Source organism: Triticum aestivum, chromosome 3A (genome assembly GCF_018294505.1).
Source record: "Triticum aestivum cultivar Chinese Spring chromosome 3A, IWGSC CS RefSeq v2.1, whole genome shotgun sequence".
NCBI classification, from domain to species: domain Eukaryota; kingdom Viridiplantae; phylum Streptophyta; class Magnoliopsida; order Poales; family Poaceae; genus Triticum; species Triticum aestivum.
In genome coordinates this window covers 699,805,453-699,829,918 of record NC_057800.1, presented here as the reverse complement: position 1 = coordinate 699,829,918, position 24,466 = coordinate 699,805,453, and the positions used below count along the sequence as shown (strand labels likewise).

General features: G+C 43.4%; 2 protein-coding genes across 3 annotated transcripts; one reads left to right on the top strand and one right to left on the bottom strand.

The window, feature by feature from the left end:
• Window positions 1-6,018: 6,018 nt before the first annotated feature.
• Window positions 6,019-7,838, bottom strand: LOC123057194 (formin-like protein 6). Its single transcript, XM_044480295.1, has 3 exons — window positions 7,756-7,838; window positions 6,897-7,419; window positions 6,019-6,776 (listed from the first exon to the last, which is right to left on the bottom strand). The coding sequence occupies exons 1-3, from the start codon at window positions 7,836-7,838 to the stop codon at window positions 6,702-6,704; spliced, it is 681 nt and encodes a 226-aa protein (XP_044336230.1). The 3' UTR covers window positions 6,019-6,701.
• Window positions 7,839-16,430: 8,592 nt separating this feature from the next.
• On the top strand, window positions 16,431-20,452 carry LOC123063323 (homeobox protein Hox-A13). 2 transcript variants are annotated; one of them, XM_044487075.1, is made up of 9 exons: window positions 16,431-16,967; window positions 17,061-17,108; window positions 18,225-18,281; window positions 18,915-19,064; window positions 19,151-19,270; window positions 19,400-19,870; window positions 19,960-20,015; window positions 20,108-20,195; window positions 20,278-20,452. In XM_044487075.1, exons 1-6 carry the CDS (start codon window positions 16,497-16,499, stop codon window positions 19,421-19,423), a joined length of 870 nt encoding a protein of 289 aa, XP_044343010.1. In that variant the 5' UTR covers window positions 16,431-16,496; the 3' UTR covers window positions 19,424-19,870; window positions 19,960-20,015; window positions 20,108-20,195; window positions 20,278-20,452. The 2 variants fall into 2 exon arrangements, with proteins under 2 accessions (XP_044343010.1, XP_044343009.1); XM_044487074.1 differs by having other exon boundaries at window positions 20,092-20,195; window positions 20,278-20,408.
• The last annotated feature ends 4,014 nt before the right edge of the window (window positions 20,453-24,466 follow it).

The following is a 24,466-nucleotide window of genomic DNA, read 5'->3' as shown; positions in this document are numbered from 1 at the left end:
AACAAAGTGCAACTTACTCTTAACCAGATTAAATCAAAGACCAACAAGAAACAATAAAGGATCAAGAACAACTTATATGCAATAAAGGTATGAGAGAGAAGAAAACTTTACTTAAAACGACTATAAACACTGGAGCATAAATAAGCAACACCTTTAAATACAAATGAAAAAGGGTTTAGGGTTAATTGCATAGTGGGCTCAGATTCGCCTTTCCTCGATCATATAACCTACCCCCGTCATCTCTTACCACCAGATCAATCTGTTTACATAGTGGAGCTGCCCTGGTTATCACTCAACAAGAATGACCATCCAAGGACAGAACCATAAGTATCACATGACCAAAAATGATTTTAGGGACGAGAGGGAGGATCCAACTTGATACCCACAGGTGCCTCAATTGCTCAAAGGCACACTTATTTCAGCCACAGTTAATCATCATCGCCCTAGCAAGAATAGCCTCTGACACGAGCATCGGCGGCGAGAGGAGAGGAGACCCAGAGAGAAGGGGGCGAATGGGAGCACGAAGAGGCAAGCCGCTGCCCTCCCCCACTCCATAGCCGCACGGGCCAACCACCGCCCACCACGCACGAGGCCTGGACGCGAAAAGACCGAAATACCCTCGGTGGGGGCAAGATATTACGTGCAGTGGCGCGGGATATTTACCCGTCGGTGCGCGCGACGGGACGAACATGCCACACCCGCGGCCACGGTCACTGACAAACGCAGCCCACCCGCGAGGGGCCCCACACGTCAGCTAGTCCCGGTCGAACAGACAGAGTAAGCGACAGCGCGAGGAGGCAATAACTATTCATTCCTATAGTGCTACTCCAGATCCGACGGCAGAGTACGTCCGATGGCTTGATCCGACGACCCAAACTCCATCAAGCGAACGCATCCGACGGCCGAAAGTCGCTGAGCTCTGAGGAGGCTCGGTGAGACCCTCTTCTCTTGTTTCTGGAAGTGAAACTGCCCTGGTTATCACTCATCAGAAATGACCATCCAAGAACATAGCCACTAAAATAAGCACATGATCAGAAGGTCTCAAAGAAACGAGGGGGGATCCAACTTAATACCCTGCTCCAGTTTCCTAATTAATTAAAATTGAAGCAATAAAGGAGATATCTGGCACTACATCTAGTGGCATTATATGGCTATAATGATCACCTAACACAGAGTAGCAACATGCGATAAAACAGGAAATAATTCCCTACAGAATAATCTGCACTACTTATGCATATAATGAAAAGGAGATAGTTCTCCTAGCCTCTACATCGTGATCATATGGAAAATAATAAATTACCCGAGTGTCCCGAGATCTTCGCCAAGGAAATCTCTGTAGCTGTGATTTGATTAGAAGACCACCATAAGTAGTGTGTATCAGTTAATCAATATTTAAACTAAGGTACATGTACCACAAAAGAAACCAAGTTACATGAATATCCGGTAGTTCTAACAGAAAATACACCAGCTTAATAGCTTATAATTGCAAAGGCGGAATTAGGTGTCCCAGCTAGCCACTATAATTTTGCAATCACCAGAGCAAAATTTCCTGGCCAATTAACCAACTGATGTACGTACATTTTAACAAAACAGAGCAAGTAATAGGAAGTGCATTATTATTTTGAGCTAAAGTGTATGCATATAGTACAAACACTACAGGTATATTCTGATTATTCGTGCTTTAAGACGAAAAGAATGAACAAGAAGAAATATATATCTGAGAAAAATAGGATTATACATTTGAAAAAAATAATCTTGTCTGATAAAAAATCCATGCATGACAGGAGTACATGCACACATATAGAGGTTTTGGTGGATACAACCCGTTCTAGCTTACAACATATACACACTGACTCTGCTCATACACAGATAGGTTCTGGTGTGTATAAATTGTTCTAGCTTACAACATATACACACAGACTCTGCTCGTACATGAGAAATACAAAACAGAGCACAAGCCTGGATTCATGTGTGTTCTTTATCTATTTGGGTTGACCAAGATATCTATGACCACCTCTAAATTCCCGTAGTAGCTTACAAATATTGTGTGTATCTATATTTCATTTAAATTAGGGTTGTTGGTTCTGAGTCAAAAAAAATCTAGTACTGGACCTAACAGACATAGGAGACTATCTCATCAAAGAACATGTACACAAAAATTTAAATCAAGCCATGTAAAAAATGAAGTTACTTTTATATTCTTCTTCTTTTTTAATTTCTTTGCTATTAGCAATCAACGATGCTCACACCCAAAAGGAAGAGGAAATTAAGGGGCTCCTGACATCATGGTTGACATATTTGTGGCGTGCACCCTGGTCTCAAATCTCAAAGATATGGATGGGTGAAAGACTATCTAAATGTAATTAAAGTCGAACATTCCAAAAAAAATTGATTTGCTAACTACAAGACCAAGGTAAAACCAAGAGCGGACCTCATGTATACCTGATAGTGCATCGGACACCAACGATGTGCAGCCAACTCTTCAGAAAGCCATTGGATCCTTGGCGAGCACACACTTCTCTAAATGCTCATCTTTTAACATGGTGATCTGCTCAACATTGCAAGCCGATCTGCAATCACAAAAGCAAAGCATCAGCATTAGAATAGGAGGTGGAAGTAACTAAATCAGAGGAGACCCAAACTTTAAATCCTAATACAATGGCACACGCACACACACACAGACACACACACATGTCCACACACATACACATCTTTGTCATGAACAGGATATGGGAAAATCCGATATATTACTAAAGAGTGGCAAAGGATAACCATCTACATTTAAGTGTTGCTTGTTAATTAGGCAATTTAAGAATCAACCTCCATAAGGCAATAAGTGCCACTGAGCTACAAAAAGAACAATATTTTCCTTTTTATTAAACCAGAGAAATGATGGACCAGTTGGCTGGAGATGAAAAGAAGCACGCCAACACTTCTATGTTACAAAACTGAACGCAGAATGCAGACATTTATTCAATAATTACAGAATCAAGGATACATTGGATTTGAGGCCACAAAACAAGCCTGAAATGAACATGAAATAAAGACATAATAAACCATAGCATATCTCAACACGGGTATAACTCGCAAGACTCTGGGCATGCTTGTCACATGAGAGCAAATAAAACGACATTTTTCTGTCACAACTCCTATTTGTTAGCATCTCAAATACCAAATAAATCACAGCCAAGAAAGAAATCATTAAGTAGCTAGAGAATATACAGAACCCTCTAATAGGACAAAATTAGTATAATCAGCAAGGTACTACCACTCTCTCCAATATGAAAGAAGAATAAATAAATCATATATGTGCACTGCCCTAGTTCTGTTCTCAAGAAATGTTAGTACACATTTTAGTGTAAAAGGAAGGGAAAACTAAATATAGGCTTAAGAAATACTATTATCTTATTATCATCACTTCTGTCCCATTCTTCAGATGATTTAAAGTCAATAGGTGCTTCAGCAGTATGCACACAACAGGACCAATTCGGCCATTATAGCAAGAATCACACACAAAAAGAGAAGTGGAAACTCCCTCAAGCAATCGCCCAAAGTCAGGTTTGGAATCTAATAGGATAAAATCAAGAAACTTCAATCTCAGACTGAAGCAAGAACCAGTATATAGGAATGATTCTTAAAATGGTGATTAATAGAAAGCACTGGCAATACAGAATGATGCCCAGTATATAGGAATATGATTACAAAAAAAGACTGAAGCAAGAACACAGGTAACAAGTGAGGTGCAGATGTGAATGAAGATTCCAAACCTGTGTGACGCCCTTGAACATAGCTTCATATACCACATTAGTATATCAACTCCAAGTCTTCACCATATTTGCCCATCAAGGTTACACGTGCCTACATCACAAGCCAAACAAACCACAAACATGAACATCTAGCTCACAATCGCATACACCTGAACAAATAATGCCTTGCTAACCTTCCAATGAAGTGGTCAACGGCTAGGAGGTGGATCCATGCGGAAGCGACAGCCATCTCGCTCACAAACACTCACCAGCTAAAGTAAAACCCCTACAGTACCAAGAAGTAGAATCATGTCACATCTAAAAACAACAGCTGCAACAATCTGCAAGTAAAACAAAGAATTACACACACTTTGGTAGAAATGCAACATATGTTGTTTGCCTTGAAGTGAAGAAAGTTTAATTTATTAAAATAACAACATGTTTCACTGAGCCCAGAGTAAGAACTATGAATTATATCACATTGTCCAAAACACCACATTTGGTATAGGTAAATTTCAAAACATCATCGCATATAGTATTAATTAGCAATGAACGATTTCTTCATATAATCTGTAAGAAAATGTGAAAAGAGCACATAGATAGAAACAATGAAGTTGAGATGAAGGTACCAAAAAAGGCATACCTAATGTGCGTAGGTAAGTTCCATTGAACCAGAAAGAGTATAACAAGTTCACTGCACGACAGAAAACACATGTGTTACGAATACTTCAATCTCCTTTGTATTGTCATATAAAAAGAGTAACAGTAGTGTGCCCACATAAAGCCAAAGCTAAGATATCTGGAAAAGGCCGAGTTGAGTAGAACAAAATGTGAAACTTGATTGCAGTTAGTATCACAAATAATGCTTCAAGCGACCATACTTAATTTTGAACTGCTTGTCAAAATTGAGTCAAGCAAACCATGATACCGCCACAACAGATAGGGCGACAACTCAAGCTCTTGTTATACAAAGAAATCAAATAACTGGATTCAATGATCCTTGATGATACATTGCACTTAAATTTCTGCAGAAGTCTGGGAAGGCAACTAAGCTCTGCTATGTATGGTTAGAACAAAGTCGCTCTGAGGAATTTGAATGGCCATATTTATGAATGTTCCTAAGATAAGTTTTTACATCAGTTTATTATGTCGAAAGAGAGGTGGGGCGCTGGCCAGCATCCTCTTCCAGCTCAGTGCAATACCCACAAACAGTGTACCCCTTTAGAAATAATGAACCATTACAAATGTAGCCCCAATAAAAACAGAACCATCTTCTGATAACTAAATGTGCACCTTGGCACACCCTAGTCAGGCCAGTGGAAGGTTGTGGCGATAAAAATACACGTATGAACAAACATTAAATACTGAAGATGACAAAAACAGGGAAAGATAGAACGAACAAACATAGAATGCATTTTTTTCATTTCCTAAAACAACCAATCTAAATGAAATATTAAGCAAATCTCTGGAATGAAATTTAGAACCAAGATTTCCTGATATAACAGAAGGTCAAACTTAGGCCTTTTATGAAATAATAACTACATACAAATATCAAACAGACAATATATCATTACCCTCCTCTATATCTTAAGAAGAAAGAGCAGATTGTATGCTTAAGTTGGAACTGAAACTGTATGCTCAATATTTCTGAAATGGCACACTCAATATGTGCCTAATCATATCTATCAAATGCCTTTGTCAAAGAAACAGGGTAAGTACTAAGTACTCGAACAGAATAGGAAAAAGGCAAGGTATCATGATGGTACTACTCCATAAAGAAAGTTTCAATACCCTAATATCACTTTCGTAGCGGCGTGGACCAAAAAGGAAGAGGGGCCTCTTCCTCCTCGACACCTCCTCCTGTCTTCTTGCTCAACTCCGACGTGCTTAGGAGTTGGGTTCTGTAGCAGCAACGGATCTGGCAGAGGTGTCCATAGGAAAGGGTATCAGCAACATCAAAAATAATAATTACGCACCACGAAGTGGCTTAACTCTGGAGGAGCATGGTATTGGTGGTTGGCGCCATAGAATGATTGTGCAAGTTTTGCAATAAACACACCCATGGGTGACTTATAAACTGCATAACCAACTAACCAAATTGAATCATCCAACCACTCAAAGTTCTTCCAATAAATCACACTAAAATTTATGTTGCCTTATCATCTTGTCAGTCTAAAACTTATATTTTTTTTCATTAGGTGAAATTTTAACATCCTATAATCCTTCACTAAATTGCTCTTCAATAAATACTAAAACTAATTCCATCAAATTCCTAAGCAGTAGAAATACTACTTGTATGTGCTCTGAATAAATGTCAACAACTCCTCTCTCAGGCTCAATCAACTCATATGCATGTTTTTTTCTTCTCATAGTCAGATGAATACTTTCCAAATACAATATTGCCAAATTAATAGCAATCTTGATAATTAGCACACAAATATATGATACAAGATGATAAAAATTAAGAACACAGCTAGTTAAATAAAAAAAGTTTAGGAAAGGCATGAAACAAATGCTCCTGGTTGGCTAGGAAATTAGAAATTGCAAGCTTTTGCTGCAGCTTACAAGTCATGAGCAGAAAATTTAGTTTCCCTTTCCTATTCCGGCCCAATCAATACAAGAAACTGAAGTGTAAGAAAGAGATACGTAATGAGGATTAACTTCACGAAGCGAAACATCTAACAAGACTACAAACAGATGGGATTTGAGTTCACGAGGAGGTTCATGGAATCGAGAAAATCCCATTACCTTCCTGCACTAATCACACCCAACAGCCGGAAATCGCAATTAGACGGTGTGGACAAGGCGCCGTTGACCTTGGCATGGCTGGTTCGTTGCCAATTGGGGAAGAGAAACCAGAGAAGATCACACGCATGCAGCAAGCCAAGAATTAGTCGATCTGTTACCATTTTTTTCCTTTCTCAGAATCAGTCGATTTGCTACATGGGCTAACCATCAAGTACGTATATTGGAAACAAGCCATCGGCCGGCCCTGGTCCCTCTGCTCCATACGCTCAACCTCGCCACAATCTGCGCCATCAACAACACCAAGTGGTCAGTGCACGAAGATTAACCAAAGAAATTGAGCAGTGAACCAAAACAAAATTTGCCTGAGAAGGAAAAGGAGAAGAGGGCGATGCAAGGCTGCACCTCATGGCCAGCGGGAAGCGGAGCCGCGCGTGGGGGCGAGAGAGGAGACGGAGAGGAGCCGCCTGAATCCACTGGAGCCGCGCCGGTGACGAAGCCGATGCCCAACCTGAAACCCTTGCCACGGCTCAGGGTCGCGAGCGAGCGCGAGAGGCCGTGCACCATGGATCTGGCCGAACGAGAGTAAGAGGCGAAGCACCTGCCGTGTGCACGCGAGGACGACGGCGTGGATCCGGCAGGCAGGGCGAAGGAGACGGCGGAGCCAAAGCAGCGGCGCTTCTCGGCGTCCGGCCACCGAACGGCAGGCGGCTGCCCTTGGGCTGCTTCTCGGAGGACTTGCCACGGGAGAGGAACAGGGAGGGGATGGTAGCGCGGCGGTTGCGGCTGGTCGGTGGCGGCGGAGGACGGGGAGGATGGCCGGCAGGGCGAGGGGAGGCGGGGAAGAGAGGAGTTTGGAATGGGAGGGGGCGGCGGCGGCTCCCTCGAGTGAACAGGAAGAGGGGACGAAGTCGATTGGGGAGAAACCCTATGGGTGTTGCACTTTTATACAACATAGTGAAATTATGAAAATGCCCTCGGCGGGGCACGAGAATTACGCGCGGTGGCACGAGATCTTTACCAGCAGCAGTTTTTTCGATCCGATTTCGATCCGACGGCGCAGATCCCTCCTATCGATCCAACGGACGAAAACGCATCAAGGGAGAGATCCAACGGCCGAGAGTCGCTAATCGCTGAGGAGCCTCCGGCACCCATCCGCTTCATATCTCTTGATTAAGAAGTGCATGGCCGCTTTCTCAGATTGCAGTGTGCAGTGCGTAAAGAGGAGCAGAAACACTTTGGCTCATGGACTGGCTGCGCTGACCAGGAGCACACGAGAGCAGGTTTGGATCGTGAACGTTCCGAGTAGTCTTCGACCTCTAATGATCTCTGAATGTACTGCTCCATTTTGAGTAGGCTTCTTACTCTATTCTAAAAAAAGGCAAAAGAAAAGATGATCCAAGCGAGGCTTTGCACGTTGTTCTTTCCTTAATGTCAAGCGTGGTTTGAATATATTGAGTGAATTGCAAAAAATCACCACATTTGAAGTTGAAGCATCCAATTGCCACCACATTTGTTGCGCGTCCCAAAAATCCACCACTTGTAAATTTTCTTAATAAAAACAAATGATCGGTTTGCCGCAGTTAACACGATTTCTGACTAGGCTGGCCCACCTGTCGGGTGCCACGTGGGCGAGGCCAGACGGCGAGTGGGTTGACGGCCCTTAGGGCACGCGCGTGGTCAAAGCGCTCGCGGCTCTGACTGCTTGGCCCATTCTCCCCTCTTCCCCCCGTCACTCTCTCTGTCCTGCGATGGCGGCGGCGGCGGCGAGTCAGCAGGCGGCGGAGGGACTGGAGGCGATGGCGATGGGTTCTCGGAGGTGGACAACTGGTTCGGCAGCAGTAGCTTGCCAATGCAGCGGGCTCCTTCACCGGAGCGATCCCCTTCGCCCCCCTCGCCGCCGGAGTGGGACATTGAGCGTCGTGCGGCGGCGGCCCTAGCACGCAAGATCAGGGCTTCAGGCGTTGGAGAAGGCCATCAGTGGGCTTCAGGGTTCGGCGACGTGTGGTAAGATTTCTTCCCCCTCCACCCCTCTCTTCATTGGATTTACTGGAAATTTTAGGGTTGTTAGATTGCATATAAACCTATCATGTTACAGTAGGGCTGTTAGATTTTAGGAAATTTTAGGGTTGTTAGATTTTAAGAGATTTTAGGGTTGTTAGATTTTAGGAGATTTTAGGGCAGTTTGATTTTAGGGCTTTGTTTACTGAAGATTATTGTTTGTTTACTCAAGTGTTGTAGCTGATATAGTTAATACTCCCTCTGTTCACTTTTATAAGACCTTGAAGACATTTCAGACAATGTGTAAAATAGTCTATTTGGAGTTGTCTGAAACGACTTACAAAAGTGAACGGAGGGAGTATCTTTTCTGTACAACATGTTTCAGTAGGAAATATAGCTCTGGGTTTATAGTTTTATGCATGAATGCTTTGTTTACTCCTTATTGACAGTGAAGATAGTGCTAATATCTTGTCTGAATAACATGTTACATTATTAAAACAGAATCAATCAAGCACTAATTCTCCTCAATTTTATGTAGTTTGGATGATGAGATATGGGAAATAAGGTACCATTTTCAAGGGAGAGACAACTTGGAGAGGACCATTTCTTTGTCAGAAATTACTTTTATGAACATGTTAGCACTGCTAGAGACTGAAGAGGGATATACTGAAGCTGACTACATGTTCTATATGAAAGAAGAAGGAAAGGGGGCAGCTGGAATGCAGGTTATTAACAGTGAAGATAGTGTGGAAGAGATGCTAGACTATTATGCTGAGCAGAAGGTGGTCAACATAACTGTAATTAAGGCTAATGAGCCTAATCCAGGAGAGTTTAACAAGTCAAATATTGTGGAGGAACAAGTGCCTATAAGTAATGTGGGGGATTCCAACATTATTTCTATAGATGAGGCAGGAGTATTGTTCCCTATTGCTGTTGAAGACACAGTTGAAGAGCTGTATGCTGTGCCTATTGCTGTTGTAGAGCCAGGTCAAGAGTCTGCATATATTAACACACAACAGAGCATGAATTTGAAGAAAGCAAAGGGCAAAGAGAAAGTACAGGAAGATGTTGGCCCCTCTGATGATGAAGTGTTTGTTGATTTGAACTGCTGTGAGGAGGAAGATGAAATCATTGAGAAGGAAGATGAAATCATTGAGGAGGAAGAGCATGACATAGGTAATGAGGAGGAAGATGAAATCATTGAGAAGCTGAAGCAGAAAAGGAAACAAAGAGAGGATCATATGCATCACTTTGAAGGAGACACAGAAGTGGAAGAGATGTGTCCAGAGGCAGAGGACTCAGACACAGAACCTGAGACACCTCTTCCTCAAACATTCAAGAAAGTAGGCAAAGCAGGCCCCACTGCAAGATCACACCATCAAGCTGACATTGAGGTAATTCCTGATTTCATTCCATCTGATGATTCTGCTTGTTTCCCTAGGGACTATGGCATTAGTGATTCAGATGATGACTCAGGTCTACCACTCCCTTGTGGAAGGAAGAGTCAAGCCAAGAGGGCCAGGACTAGGATCTGGTATGATGAGAGCAAGCCAGATGCTCATGAACAACTTTGCTTGAGTATGTGCTTCACTGATGTGTATCAGTTTAGAAGAGCACTTAGGAATTTTCATATCAGAATCCTTAAAAAATTTCAGTACCATAGGAACTGCAAGGATAGGATCATTGTGCATTGCACAGAAAGGGATAATGAGTGTCCTTTTTTCATGACTGCATCCACAATTGCTCATGAGAAGACATTCTGCATCAAGAGGATGCAGTTGTTGCACACTTGTGGTGCACATGGAGAAAAAACCAAAGTGACAGTTGACTGGATGGCCAGAACATGTGAGCAACAACTGAGAGATAATCCAAGGGCTGGTGTTGATGCAATTTTAAAAAGAACAAAGACTAAGTATGGGCTGGAAGTGCCAAAGACCAAGGCCTACAGGGCAAGGTCATTGGCCATTGAAGTGGTGGAAGGTGACATGAAGGGACAATACACAAGGTTTAGGGATTATCTTCAAGCTGTGCTTGATACCAACCCTGGGAGCAGATGCATTGTGACTACCAGAGAGCTTGAGCTCCATCCTAGCCCAAATCCTAGGTTCCACTACATGTTCTATTGTTTGAATGCTTCAAAAGAAGGTTTCTTGAATGGGTGTAGGCCCTTTATAGGTATTATATGTGTTCCAAGTTACTCCAATTCATTGCCCATATCTTGTACTTAGTAATGCACTGATTTCACTACCCAATGCTTTAATGCAGGTTTAGATGGTTGCTTTATCAAGCTTTCTACTGGGCAACAGATACTTGCAGCCACTGGTAGGGATGGGAATAACAACATATTCCCTATTGCAATTGGTATTGTTGATAAGGAGGACAAGGAAAGTTGAACTTGGTTTCTTAGCCAATTAAGAGCTTGCATTGGAGAGGGGAACAAGTGGGGCACATACACAATCATCTCTGATAGACAGAAGGTATATTTTTCATTTCACAATTGAATAAGCAATTTCCAGAAATAATAATTTGTTATACTTGCTGCCATTGTGAAGTAATATGATTAATAATTTGTAATACTTGCTGCAATTATGAAGTTATATGATTAATAATCTATATAATGACTTAAACAGGGGCGGTTGAATGCAATTCAAGCTGTGTTCCCACACTCACCTCAAAGATATTGTCTTAGACATATCTATGCAAATTTCCAGTCAGCTGGCTTCAGAAGTGAGGAGTTGAAGAAGCATATGGACAATGCTGCATATTCATACACCAAGAATGGTTTTGAGGTTGCAATGAATGAACTGAGAAAGGAGGATAAAGATGCTTGGAAGTGGCTTTGTGATATCCCTAAAGAGACTTGGGCAAGGCATGCTATGGATCACACATGCAAGACAGACCTAGTAGTCAACACTCTTAGTGAAGTATTTAACAAGATGATACTAGATGTGAGGAACAAGCCAATAAGGAGCTATATAGATGGATTCAGAACTAAGTTGATGGTTAAGTACCAAGCAGTTAGAGAGAAGACAGAGAAGAGTAAGTGGGAGATAACACCCACTTATATGGAGAAGTTGGAGGAGTCAAAGAAGTACTCAAGGCAATGCACTGCATACATGGCAGGTCCTGGTATTTGGGGGAGTCTACCTACTGTGTGAACCTTGATAAGTGGACCTGTGACTGCAAGAAATGGGACCTATGTGGTTGGCCATGTAACCATGCAGTTTCTGCCATTACAAGAGTGAAGGGACAGCCAGAAGACTATGTGCATGAGTTCTTCAAAAAACCATTGTATAAGGAAACATACAAGCACATCATCTACCCTGTAGCAGGGCCTGACTGTTGGCCTAGGACACCAACTGTTGACATAGATCCACCAGTGTTCAAAGAGAAGAAGGGCAGGAAGCAAACGGCTAGGAGGAAGGGGCAATTTGAGGTCCCAACAAAGAAGGATACATCAAGGATGGCAACTATCACCTGCAGCAACTGCAATATGCAGAAACATAGGTACACCTACTGCCCTCAGCCCCTGAAGCCTCATCTTCAGGCAAGAAAGGACAAGCACAAGGTATGGAATATGCACACTGTTGTCATTGTTTTAATCATTTGATTCATCCTAATTGTTGGGCTATGATGTGTGCTTTCTTAGACAACCAGAACTCACTACCATGGAGCTGGGGGAAGTTCTACTGCTACTGCACAGCCTGCAACCAGTGCACCACCTGCTGCATCTACTAGGGTTAGAAGAACAACTGCTACTGGTCATTCCTAGCCTGCTACATCTACCAGGGGAAGAAAATCAACTTCTACTGGTCATTCCCAGCCTGATACATCTACCAGGGGAAGAAAATCAACTGCTACTGGTCATTCCCAGCCTGCTACATCTACCAGGGGAAGAAAATCAACTGCTGCTTCTACTGGTCCTGCCCAGCCTGCTGCTTCTACTGGTCCTGCCCAGCCTACTGCTTCTACAAGGCCAAGAAGAATAACTGCTGCTTCTAGAAGGGCAAGCATCACCAGTGATGCTTCTACTACTCCTTCCCAGGCTGCCACAATAGCTTCAGGTTCAAGCAATGCAGCCAGCAGGAGAGGTGGAAGGCCCTACATGGCACCTAGGGCTGTAACTACAATAGAGGGAGCAACAGTAGGGGCTAAAAGGAAGAGGTTCCAGAGCACCAAGATGAGGGGTTACTTTTATGCCAGTGGCAACTAGTCAGTGCACAATTTGGCTGTTGTCTTTTGAACTGCCTGCCTTAAGTATTTCTAAATTTCAGAAACTATGCCTGAGAACTGCTATGTGTGAACTGCTATGTTTTGTCGAGCCCAAGGCACTCTAAAGCCTAAATGATAGGTTTAGGGTGGTTTTGGCGAGCCCGAGCCACCCTAAAGCCCGAATGATAGGTTTAGGGTGTTTTTGTCGAGCCCAAGCCACCTTGAAGATTAAATGGTGGTTTGGTTGGTTTTGTCGAGCCCAAGCCACCATACAGCCTAAATGATAGGTTTAGGGTGGCTTTGTCGAGCCCAAGCCACCCTAAAGCCTAAATGATAGGTTTAGGGTGTTTTTGTCGAGCCCAAGCCACCTTGAAGATTTAATGGTGGTTTGGGTGGTTTTGTCGAGCCCAAGCCACCATACAACCTAAATGATAGGTTTAGGGTGGCTTTGTCGAGCCCAAGCCACCCTAAAGCCTAAATGATTGTTTTAGTTGGCTTGGGTTAAAATTCAGTTTAGTTAAAATTCAGAGCCAATTAAGGAGGACAAGGAAAGTTGGACTTGGTTTCTTAGCCAATTAAAAGCCTACCTAACACCATTAATCTATTTCCTACCTACCAGCCACCATTTTTACTATATAAGGCACCCCCCAATTGCCACACACAACATTCAAACCCAAACACAATCACTTCTCCTCCCCCCAGCCGCCAGAGCAAACCCTAGGAGAGATGGATCTTGGAGAGGTTGTCGATGAAGAAGAACAGGTGCCCAGGGCCAGGCGTAGAGAGGCAAGAAGGAGGGAGAGAAGGCAACTAGCTTAGCGGATCCTTGCAGCACGCAACCGCAAAGACATGGAGCAGTTCGTGGAGGCATTCCCAGTTGGCTCCAACCCTACTGATGATGATATCATCTACTGGGCAAGGAGGAGGGCCAATTTCCATCCTTTTCAGGTTACTAGGATGAGGTGGAGTAGGATTCTGTACCCAGATGAATGATATGTTAAGTTTCACTGCTCCTAGATCTACCTTGCTATCTATCTATGTATCAAATCAGTTGATGAGTGCAATGTAATAAATCCTAGATGGTGAGTGCACTATGCATATTTTTGGATTATTAGGATTCTGTACCCTAAAGGTTAAATGCATATCTTTGTGCTTTATGTGATCAACAATTTACATCATGTAAGCATTTGCCCAATTTGGCCATGCCCAGTTGGTCTTGACCATTCACCATGTAGTCCAAAGAAGCAGATTGATAATTGCAGATTCATAATAGCATAGCTCTTACTATAGAAAGCTAACAACATTACATAACTGGGGTAGTTTTGCAGCTAGTCATTACATACATTACATAAATTAACTGGAGGTAGTTTTGCAGATAAACATCACAGTCATTACATAACTAGGGGATTCCCAAAATATATAACCCCAAGGCCAGCTATATTGTTCCAAGGCCACATATTAGCTTAACATAACTGAGGTGATGAACAACATTGTTCACTCATCAAGGATTGACTTGATTTTGGCAAGCTTGTCCTTGTTGCCATGACCAGCTTTCATAAGATCACCCACCAGAAACTCCAGCTTCTTCTTCTCCTCTATCAGCCAGTCCCTCTCTTTCTTCATCTCATCCCTCTCCTTCCTTGTGTTCCTAATGATCTCCCCCTGAGACCTAAGAGTGAACTTCATCTCCTTCAGCTCCTGAGCCAGCTTCTCCATCTCCTTCATCTTGCCAAAGTCAGCACTATCCTTCTCCTTGCTGATAGCTAGCTTCTCCATGTCCTTGTCCACATCCATCTGCTTCTGCTTGAACTCTTCATCACTCATGACCCTGTTGTTCTGATCTGCCCAATCAAACATCTTGGTGACATCCTCAACCAGCTAACTGTACTGAACCCCAAGTGTATCCAACTGCTTGTTCACCTTGTCCAACTCTTTCTTATACTTCTCATGGTCAATCACTCTGCCACAATTCTCCTCATGAAACATCTCCCATATCTTCTCCAAACATCTTTGCAGAATAGAAGGCCATGGGGCATCAACCCACTGAGCAACTCCACAGTCAATACCATCCTGCATCAAGTATTAGAAAATAAATATGCTAACTTCAAAAAGGAAATAGATGAGATATCCAGTGATTCAGTCATACTTGCAGATACAATAGACATTCAGGAAACTTCAAGTTCAAATCAATGTCCTAAACATGTTTCATTTACTTAATTTACTGACAGAAACTGATGCTTGCAAAATCACTGTTAAAAACATGTTTCATCAACTACAGACAGTCCAAAATGACTGAATTTACTGAATTTACTGCAGACTAACTACCACTAACATAATTAACTGAATTTACTGACAGCAACTACAGACAGTCCAAATTTACTACATACTAACTACCAAATTTACTGCAGACAGTGCAAATTTACTGCATACAAACTAACATTTGATTGTTGCAACTGCAGATAGTCCAAATTAACTGAATTTACTGCAGACTAACTACCACTAACACAATTAACTGAATCTGCAGACTAACTACCACTGAATTTACTGACCTGAGGAACAACACATCCATAGAACCTCCTCTCAGTGTCCTTTCCTTCAAATGCAACATATTTCATGCATGGGGCCAAGTGCAGTCTACATGTGATGCTTGCATCTGCAGCTCTACCACAGAAGGATGCATCTATAGTGGTGCCAGGGTTCGTTTGCATTGTAGCACACTAGTGAACCACAGAGAAGATAGCAACTGCTCCAAACATGGTCACAAATCGAAGAACACTTGAACCCTAACCCTAACCCTAGGTGCAAAGCAGATATCTTACCCAGTGCTGCTCCAGATCCATGCCGAGCAGCTCCTCCTCATCGCTGCTCTGCTCTCCATCCTTCCACGACGGCATCTTCTACGGCGGGGAGGGAACCGTGCCTCCGCCGGCGGCGGAGAACTCCGGCGGCGGCAACAGGGGACAAAGCAGAGGAGTGAGAGTGAGAGAGTGTGCGAGTGGAGTGGAGTGTGAGCGGCGTGGAGTGGGGGCTCTGTTTTGTACCGACAGCCCTAACGGCCGTCAACCCACTCGCCGTCTGGCCTCGCCCACGTGGCACCTGACGGGTGGGCCAGCCTAGTCAGAAATCGTGTTAACTGCGGCAAACCGGTCATTTGTTTTTATTGAGAAAATTTACAAGTAAAGTAGTGGATTTTTGGGACGCGCAACAAATGTGGTGGCAATTGGATGCTTCAACTTTAAATGTGGTGGTTTTTTGCAATTCACTCGAATATATTGGCACACAAGTTAGCTTGTACTCCCTCTGTTTCTAAATAACTGGATAAATAACTACATACGGAGCAAAATGAGTGAATATACACTTTAAAATATGTCTACATACATTCGTATGTTATAGTCAATTTGAAATGTTTAAAAAGACTTATATTTAAAAACGAAGGAAGTAGTTGTGAGTATGTTGTAAATTATTTTTAGGTTTTTTTGCCGTGATGTGATTCCCGAATGTATTCGCTATGAACTTTGTACTGATGTTCATTAATCAATATAAAGTGCAAGTTTTATCTCAAAGAAACAATACTCACACACGCAACCAAACAAGCTAAAACTCACCGTCGTTCCAAACGACCAAACCGTCGTTCCAATTTCCCGTCTCCGGCCAAACTCACCACATACCGTACCACCTTTATAAATAACCACCAAGCTTTCTCCTGATCGCCAGCCGCACCCTCGGGACATTTCTCCCCCACACCCCTCACATCATCCCAATTACCGCTTTGGTCCTTCCCGCAGCAGCGTAATGAGCCAAGGTTCTCCCGCCGCGACGGGGTCCGGTACAGGGACAGCAGAGCCGGCCCATGGGCAGCACGGGGACTCCTCCTCCGACGCCGCCGCCGCCTCCGCCTCCCCGAGAGCCGTGGCGGCCGATGCCTCCTCCACCTCACCACCACCTCTCCCCCCTGCAGCGCCCCTCGAGCGGCCCCAGGAAGAGCGGGGCCGCGAGCAGGCCGGAGGCTCGTGCTCCGCTGCGGCGGCGGGGGTCGACCGGGAGGGCGAGGGGCTCGATCCCGCAGCTCCTTCTTCGGCGCCTTCTCCTCCGAGCTCCGACAGCAGCAGCCCCGACGGCGCCGACGCCGCGGCCGCCGGAGCCGGGCCGTTCAACTGCAGTGTGGTGTTCCAGCAGATGCTACAGGAACAGACGGCCATCAAGGAGGCGGGCGGGCCGTTGGCTGAGGGGGCGGGCAAGAGGAAGAGGCCGGAGAAGGCGCAGGTGATGGCGCGTATCTCGCGTTTCCCGGCATTCTGTTGTTTCTCGGCGTCTCTGGAGTGCGTTCTTGAGCGTTTCTTGGTTTCTGTTGAGCAGGTGAAATCGTCGCACGCCATAGGGGAGCTCTGGAACAATCTTAGAAAGGTATTATAGCCTGAATCTTGGACCTCCATTTCCGTTCGGGATGTGGAATTGTGATCTCTACGTTTGTTGAAATGTTGGGGATGATCCAGAGTAATAGGGGCAGCATCTTGGGCAAATGTTGGGGACAGTTCGAAGTTCTGTAATAGAAGCAGAATCTTGAGCAGCTCGTTGCGCTAAATGATTATTCTAGTTAGTGGGATACCATATATGATTGCAACAGTAAAATGTGGGGAAATATGAGGGTCATGCCTTGGCAGTGGCTGCTGCTGCTGTGATATTTTTGGCAAGACATCTCGCAGCCGTATCAAATGTATCAGTTTTCAGTGTATAGGAGGAACCTTGGGTATTTTAGTTTGCCAGCAGTACACATTCATTGTTGGTCGTGGACTCGTGGGTCTTCTTTTTTTTTGCGAGAGAAATTTCCAATCTATTCATCAATCATGGCAGTACAGAGAACACAAGAGGTACTAAAAATTACAACTAGGTCTATCGACCACCTAGCGACGACTACAAGCACTGGAGCGAGCCGAAGGCGCGCCGCCGTCATCACCCCTCCATCACCGGAGCCGGGCTCATGGATCTTCTCTCAGTCTGGCATCATATTTTAAACAAATGGCTATCCTGTTGAAATTGTTGTCTGTAAAATGCGGGGAAATCATGAGGTTGTGCCCTGATTACGGGAGCCTTTTAGTAACAGAGCCTGAAGTCAAATGTATGAGCTTCCTCTGTCAAAAGATTTTGTTATCAGAAAATTTAATCTAGACACTAGTTCAAGACTGCATAACTGAACATAATTTCTGTAAATCATTTGCTGTTTACATGCAAAATCACTGACTACTTACTCCAGAATTTGGTCGAGAAGTTTCACCATTTGGTCGACTGGGACCAACTGGCTCAGAAGCCTCAGAATATTATTCCATGTAAATAGTTGCCAGGAACCAAGAAGTTTTGGATACGCACATTTCGTGGTCTTGCTATTACATTCTTGTTTGTTAATCCCATTGGCTTTTTATTCACTTATTTCTTGTTTTGAAACGCTTGACCTTCATGTTGATTATGTGCAATTGTATGGCTGTCGGAATGTCTGAACTTTAACTTTGTTTTCTTGTCAAACAGTTTTTTCATGGAGAATCACCAGGTTATGTGCACTATTCACAACATGTGAATCACCAGGTTTGACCCCATTTGGCCTTCTGTAATTTTTCAAAATGGAAGTGCATGAAATATCAGGATCAAAGTTGATCACATGATACTGTGGTTCGTGGTTCCTGTACAATCCAACTCTCCAGTAGGATTATGTTCTCTTTTATAAATACTACATTGTTGTTAACTCTTGGTTGTGATAGTCCGAGAAAACCTGAATCATATCTGTACTGTTGTTGGGTTTATCAGACGTTAATAGATATTTTCCTCTTTTCTTACTGAACACAACCAATCAATGGCCCTGTTTGGATACTCTAACACAGTTAGAGTTAGAGTTATTTTCTAACCCACTCTAACCCAAATAAGCACCTCTCCACCGGGATAGTTGGGTTAGATGGAACTAACCCACTCTAACCCTCCCTGTTTGGATACTTTTGGGTTATTTGAGCCTCCAACTAACACAAACTAGCTCTAACCTCATGATCCAAACAGGGCCAATATCAATGATGGGATTATACATGCTGGTGGTTTCAAACATTTCCAGAGAACATGAAACCCAAAAATTGGAACAAAAACAAAATTTCCTCGTCATATTTTAAAATACGTTTTTCCATGTTCTAATCAGTGTAATTTGAATTCCTGTATTTACACTGTTTGTTGCAGACACATCCCATGACTGAAGTCAGAAAGTATTATTTGGTTTCTGATTTGGCTACGGGACAAGGAGTGGACCATCTTGATGCCTATTCAAAATTTAGACCGGTGACTGGAGATGGGGAGTGTTTCTACAGGAGCTTCATATTTTCCTACCTGGTAATCAACTAATTGTTCTCCTCTCTTTTCCTTAGTATAGGATGTAGGTTTACTTATTTTTCTCTGTTTATGCAAATGTACAACAGGAGCAAGTTCTTGATAGGCACGACACACATGAGGAACACCGTCTCCTTGATGCTCTTAAAAGAGTGTCTGTGCAACACGCAGATCTTAGATGGACCTCTGAATTTCCCAGGAGCTACAGAGTAAGTTCTTGCTTCTCCATATTTGTTGTTTCTTACATATAAACATGCCTGTGAGGGATGATTCTCTTCAGGTTACAGTACACTTCAAGCTGGATCTGGCATCTCACTATCTTTGTTTGTCATTTGCAGGGGATGCACAATTTCTTACAGTAGTGGCATGCCATTGCAGTTTTACACTGTTGGCACAAGCTCAAATTTGAAGTTTATTGTGACCTTAACAACCCGATCGTAAATACGGCCTTAACATAATTTTACTTGCAATAACAACAGCAATATAACGGGGAAATAACATAATTTTATGCTCGTTTGAGTACTGCAACAATACACTGGTTATTATTATGTAGCCATCTCACTGTTTTGTTCCTAAGCTATATATGCTTAATGACTGACACTTCTCAGGCGAGTTGTCTTAGCTGTGTTCTTTCTTATCTTGCTATGGATCAATATTCTGTATGTATTATTGTAACCTATGTGTAATGATATTCCACTGAACTATTTGAGTCGCTGATTCTTTCAGGTATTTAAGAAGCTGATTAAGAAAGTAAAGAGATGGAAGAGGCATGGCAGGTGGAAGTGGAACAGCATAGCATCAACTAGCAGGTTTTTGATTCGCTTGTTTTCTGCACTTCCAACAAAGTATTGTAGCCGAATGCATTCCACCTCATTGTCATAATTTATTCCCTTTTTAGCTACCGCAAAGAGAAACTTCTCGAGTTCTTCAGAAGTTATGATACGACGGAAGACAGTGAGAAAAACACCCTTGAACTTATATTTCCTTCTGTTCATCATAATTCATGTTTCTGATACATTTTATTGGTTAGTTCTTACTTTCCTCAGATTAGTAGTAGCTATCTGGATATGCTCGCACGGGAAGCAGTATGAGCCGCGTATACCAGGGCTCGATAGACGTTACAGTCTGAAAGATGTCAGTATCAGCATCTCACCTTGCTAAATTTCCAGTGCATCCATTCTTCGACATTTTACCTGACCTGTTGCTCTACAAACAGTGGTGCTTTCAGCACGTCACTCCATCTCGTCAGTACGCGGACCATGTTATGATGACGGCCTTGGCCGAAGCGCTTGAGGTACCACTTAGAGTGGAGCAACTCAATGGAGGACCTGCTCAGGATATCTACACCGGTCCTGGACCTGGAATTCCCCATGTGAGTGTGACGCTTCTGTACACGGGCAATCACTACGACGTCCTCTACCCACACGCTCCTCCTACCGAGAGTTCAAGTCAGCAGATCTCCTGAAGAAATCATCCTGCTGATTAGAGTTGGAAGTCAACAGATTCTGCTGGATGTTGCTGAGTTTAGGTGGTAGAGTTAGACAAACTGGGTACCCATATTGTACACTTGTGCATTCTTCTTCTGTTGGCACAAACTGGCTGCTCCCTTGTCAGAAGATTGACAAGGAAGAACTCGTGCTGTGCTTTGTCTGAACTGTTGGCTGGTGTACTGTGAATCTTCTGTGATCAGATGACATTCCAACTTGTTAATTCCGTCCATCTTTAACAGTTCTAATCATATCCATTCTTGATATCATGATATGAATTGGTCTGTTGGTATGTTATGGAAGACGCAGGTTTGGTGGACATGTCTTGCCCGTTTTGTACACAGCAGTGCGGACGATCTTCCTTGCCTATCCTAATGAAGCAGATATGCATATACTTGTGCAGCATTATTTCTTTTGTTGGGACATACTGCTGGTTATGAAAGTCTTTTAATTAGTTCATGTGATTAGTTTATGTTTATATGCGCTGAATGTCTGTTTGTGATTCTTTCTATCTCTGCTGGTTTACCCTTGTGTCTATACTAGCTCGGTAGAAGTACAATGAAACAAGTGCACCCAAGAGCACAAAATGCAAAAAGAAGAGTCGCCTAAATTTGAGCAGCTGAACAATTGCCCCTGCATTGGCACATAAAACATATGCAGTAACAAGTGATCAGTTATCCTTCAACAATACTCCCTCCGTCCGAAAATACTTGTCCTCCAAATGGTTGTATCTGGACTTATTTTAGTTATAGATACATCCATTTTATCCATTTCGAGGACAAGTATTTCCGGACGGAGGGAGTACTTTGTAACTTTAATATATAAGACATTTGTTGACACTGCCATGGACTCACTAAACGTCTTGTAAAAAGCTACAGAGGGAGCAATTTAAATGATGAGAAGGAACTTCCAACTTGCTTGTACAACTGCATCACCACATAATTATTGATGGTCTTGTCCTCTGCTTTAGACCAGATGAGTAGAAAACTTCCCTTCACCAACAGTAGTGGAGATGATCTTGCTACGCCAGCACAGAAAAATGTGGGTGGCAGTTACAATGTCTCAACAGGAACACAACGCAGGACCTGACAAGCCGTTCTTCGGCTTATCAGTACAGGTTTTAGTTCTTGATATTATGTTGAAATTGAATACTGGAGGAAGCATAAATTCCTCCAGTTCAATCTTATGTCAAGATTGAACACATGTTGATTGGTAAATACTCCGTATTATACTAGGAAGACCACAAGTTAAAAGAGCAAAATAATTCTTCAGTTAAAGATAATAGGAACATCACGCAGAGTAGTTAGCACACATTTCAAACACACATCAAAATGACTTGATAATATTAGAATCAACATGCACAACCATCACTTCGGTCAAGGAAGGGTGTCAAAAACAGGCATATATCGCAAAAAATAGGAAACAATGTGAGCTTCTTGATCATAAATTTATATGCATCTACAAAGATGCTAGTAGGCTTATGGTGGATCTGATTCATACATACTGCAGCAGAAGAGGTACAAACATCTAGCACATAAAGAAGCACCAGATCACAGCATCAACATTCAGACGAACCATCTATTATTCTAGTGTCAAAAAGAAAGTATGTGGAACAAGAGTTTGTTTGAACTGCAATTTAGTAAGACTGAGTGAATGGCGATGGAAAGTGGCGACGAACTTGCCATCCATGTCAATCTGAAGTAGCCATTCGGCATACTGGACTAGCACAAGCAACTCACCATCCACATGCATGACCACGGCATACCAACAATCATCATATTGTCCACACAATACCTTGATCTCAATGACCAGCAATTCAATCTTGCACTTGAAGGTCCAGACCTCGCTTTCATAGTCCTGCAACACCCAAATATCGATGGTGTCCGCGGCCTCATTACAACTTAGCATGCCAAGCACGCCATCCATGTCAAACAAGTCAGCATAGGCAGGAACATTTCTAAAAACCGGAACAACTGGAGCATGCATCTGCCGGAACGACTCAGCTGTGGTGTCGAATACCACTATCATGTTGCTTTCAGTCTCATTTTGGTCTATGTGCCAATGCAGGTTGCCACGAAACAGAACAGCTGTCGTAGCCTCACGGTGTAAAAGCAGTTGCTCAACCTTCGGCGGGCACCCGATGTTCCTCAATGGCTGGACGGAGCCCAATGCCAAGATGTAGCAGGCATCATCATAGAAACAGATTTCCTCCTCATGACGATAATCGGTTTCCTTGTTTTTACCATACACTAGTATCCGGTACTCGCCGGTAGGGTGGTGCCGATACATCCCCAAGATATGGTTGCAACTGACCTTGGAGTCACAAAGCGCAGGTATGGGAGCGTATTGAGAGTGGCCGGGTTGTAGATGGAGGAGCAGGCATCCTTCCTGTTCATGTTGTGTGAAATGAGGAGGAGGCCGTCGCAGCAGGCCACCAGGCCACAGTCCCTCTCGTCAAGCTGGGCGACGTGTTGCAGCTGGGCGCCGGCGGCCCGGGCCCGATGGTCGTAGGTGATGAGGTCTCGGTCGTGGAGGCGGCCGCCGTAATCGTGGCCGGAGGTGATGAGGAGGGCGGGCTGGCGGGCGTGGTGGGCGAGGAGGAAGTCGCGGGTGGAGGTGGTGCGGCGCCATGCGCGGCAGCGTAGGAGGGCTTTGGGGGGCAGGCGGACAAGGATCTCACAGATTACGATGTCGTCGAGGAGGCCGGGGAGGAGAGGCGTCGCTCCTGCGCTCGTGGCATCCGCCATGGTCGCCGGCTGGGAGGCTGCCGATCGATCGCCAGATCCACGTCCCGGGACCGGGAGTAAGTGGTGGTCGTGAGGAAATGGGTACTCCTAGTAACCAGGAACGGACTCGCTCTATCTTTATCCAGGTTCGTTGCAAGGACTACACAGAAATAGAGACTCGGTTGTTTTTTCTTAAAATCAAACAAAATGCTTGAGACTTTGAAATACACTCCTTTCGTTCTTAAATATTTGTCTTTTTAGAGATTTCAAATAACTACCATATACGGATATATATAGACATATTTTAGAGTGTAGATTCACTCATTTTACTCAGAAACAGAGAGAGTATTATGTTTTTATCCACATGATCACCACAGACTAATAGAATATTTAATTTTTAAAAATTAGCTGACATGAATATCCTGTTGGTCTGCATTGAGTCTATAATGAATCTTTTTTAGGGAGCCCCGCACCGTGGCTAGCTTTATTGATCTGCAAACATAATTACTACCGAAGCAGAAGTGTTATAATATTACAAATCAAAAAGCACAACAAAAGGTTCCAAATCAGAAAGCGCAAGATCGGCTATGCCTCGTGTATCTTGTCAAAGATGCAATCAAACTCGCTGTCGTTTGATCTTTTTTCTCTTTGAACCTTTTGTCACTCGCGGTCACCTGTGACCTGCTGTTTTGCCTCTTCGCTCAATGAAATATTCATACGTAGAAATTGAGTCATCGAAATACATTAAAAAAACATCAAGTGCCAAACCATGTTAATTAGCCGCAATAGTATACCAGCCGCAAATGTTGATGATCGTCCAAAAAATATTGGCGGGAGCATCACCCCGATCTAGATAAATAGCAGCGTCAACATCACCAGACCAAGTTATCTACTTTGCTCGCAAAGTTTCAAAATGCTGATGAGCATATAACACACAGTTGAAGAAGACCACGTTGGCGCCGTGGATGGTCATGGAGACACGCCCATTGAACATCAACAAGAACCAACCTGATGAGCACAATGTTGTCGTCATGTTTGGTTGTCATCTCAAATATTGCATGTATTGCATACTTGTCACAGTTCAGTCTGGCTGAGCAAAAACAGGTCAAAAACCAACATCTGCATATTGTTTGGTCGCCCGTATTGCACCAGTGGCCATTTTAGGGATGACTGTTTGGTTGCACACATTTGT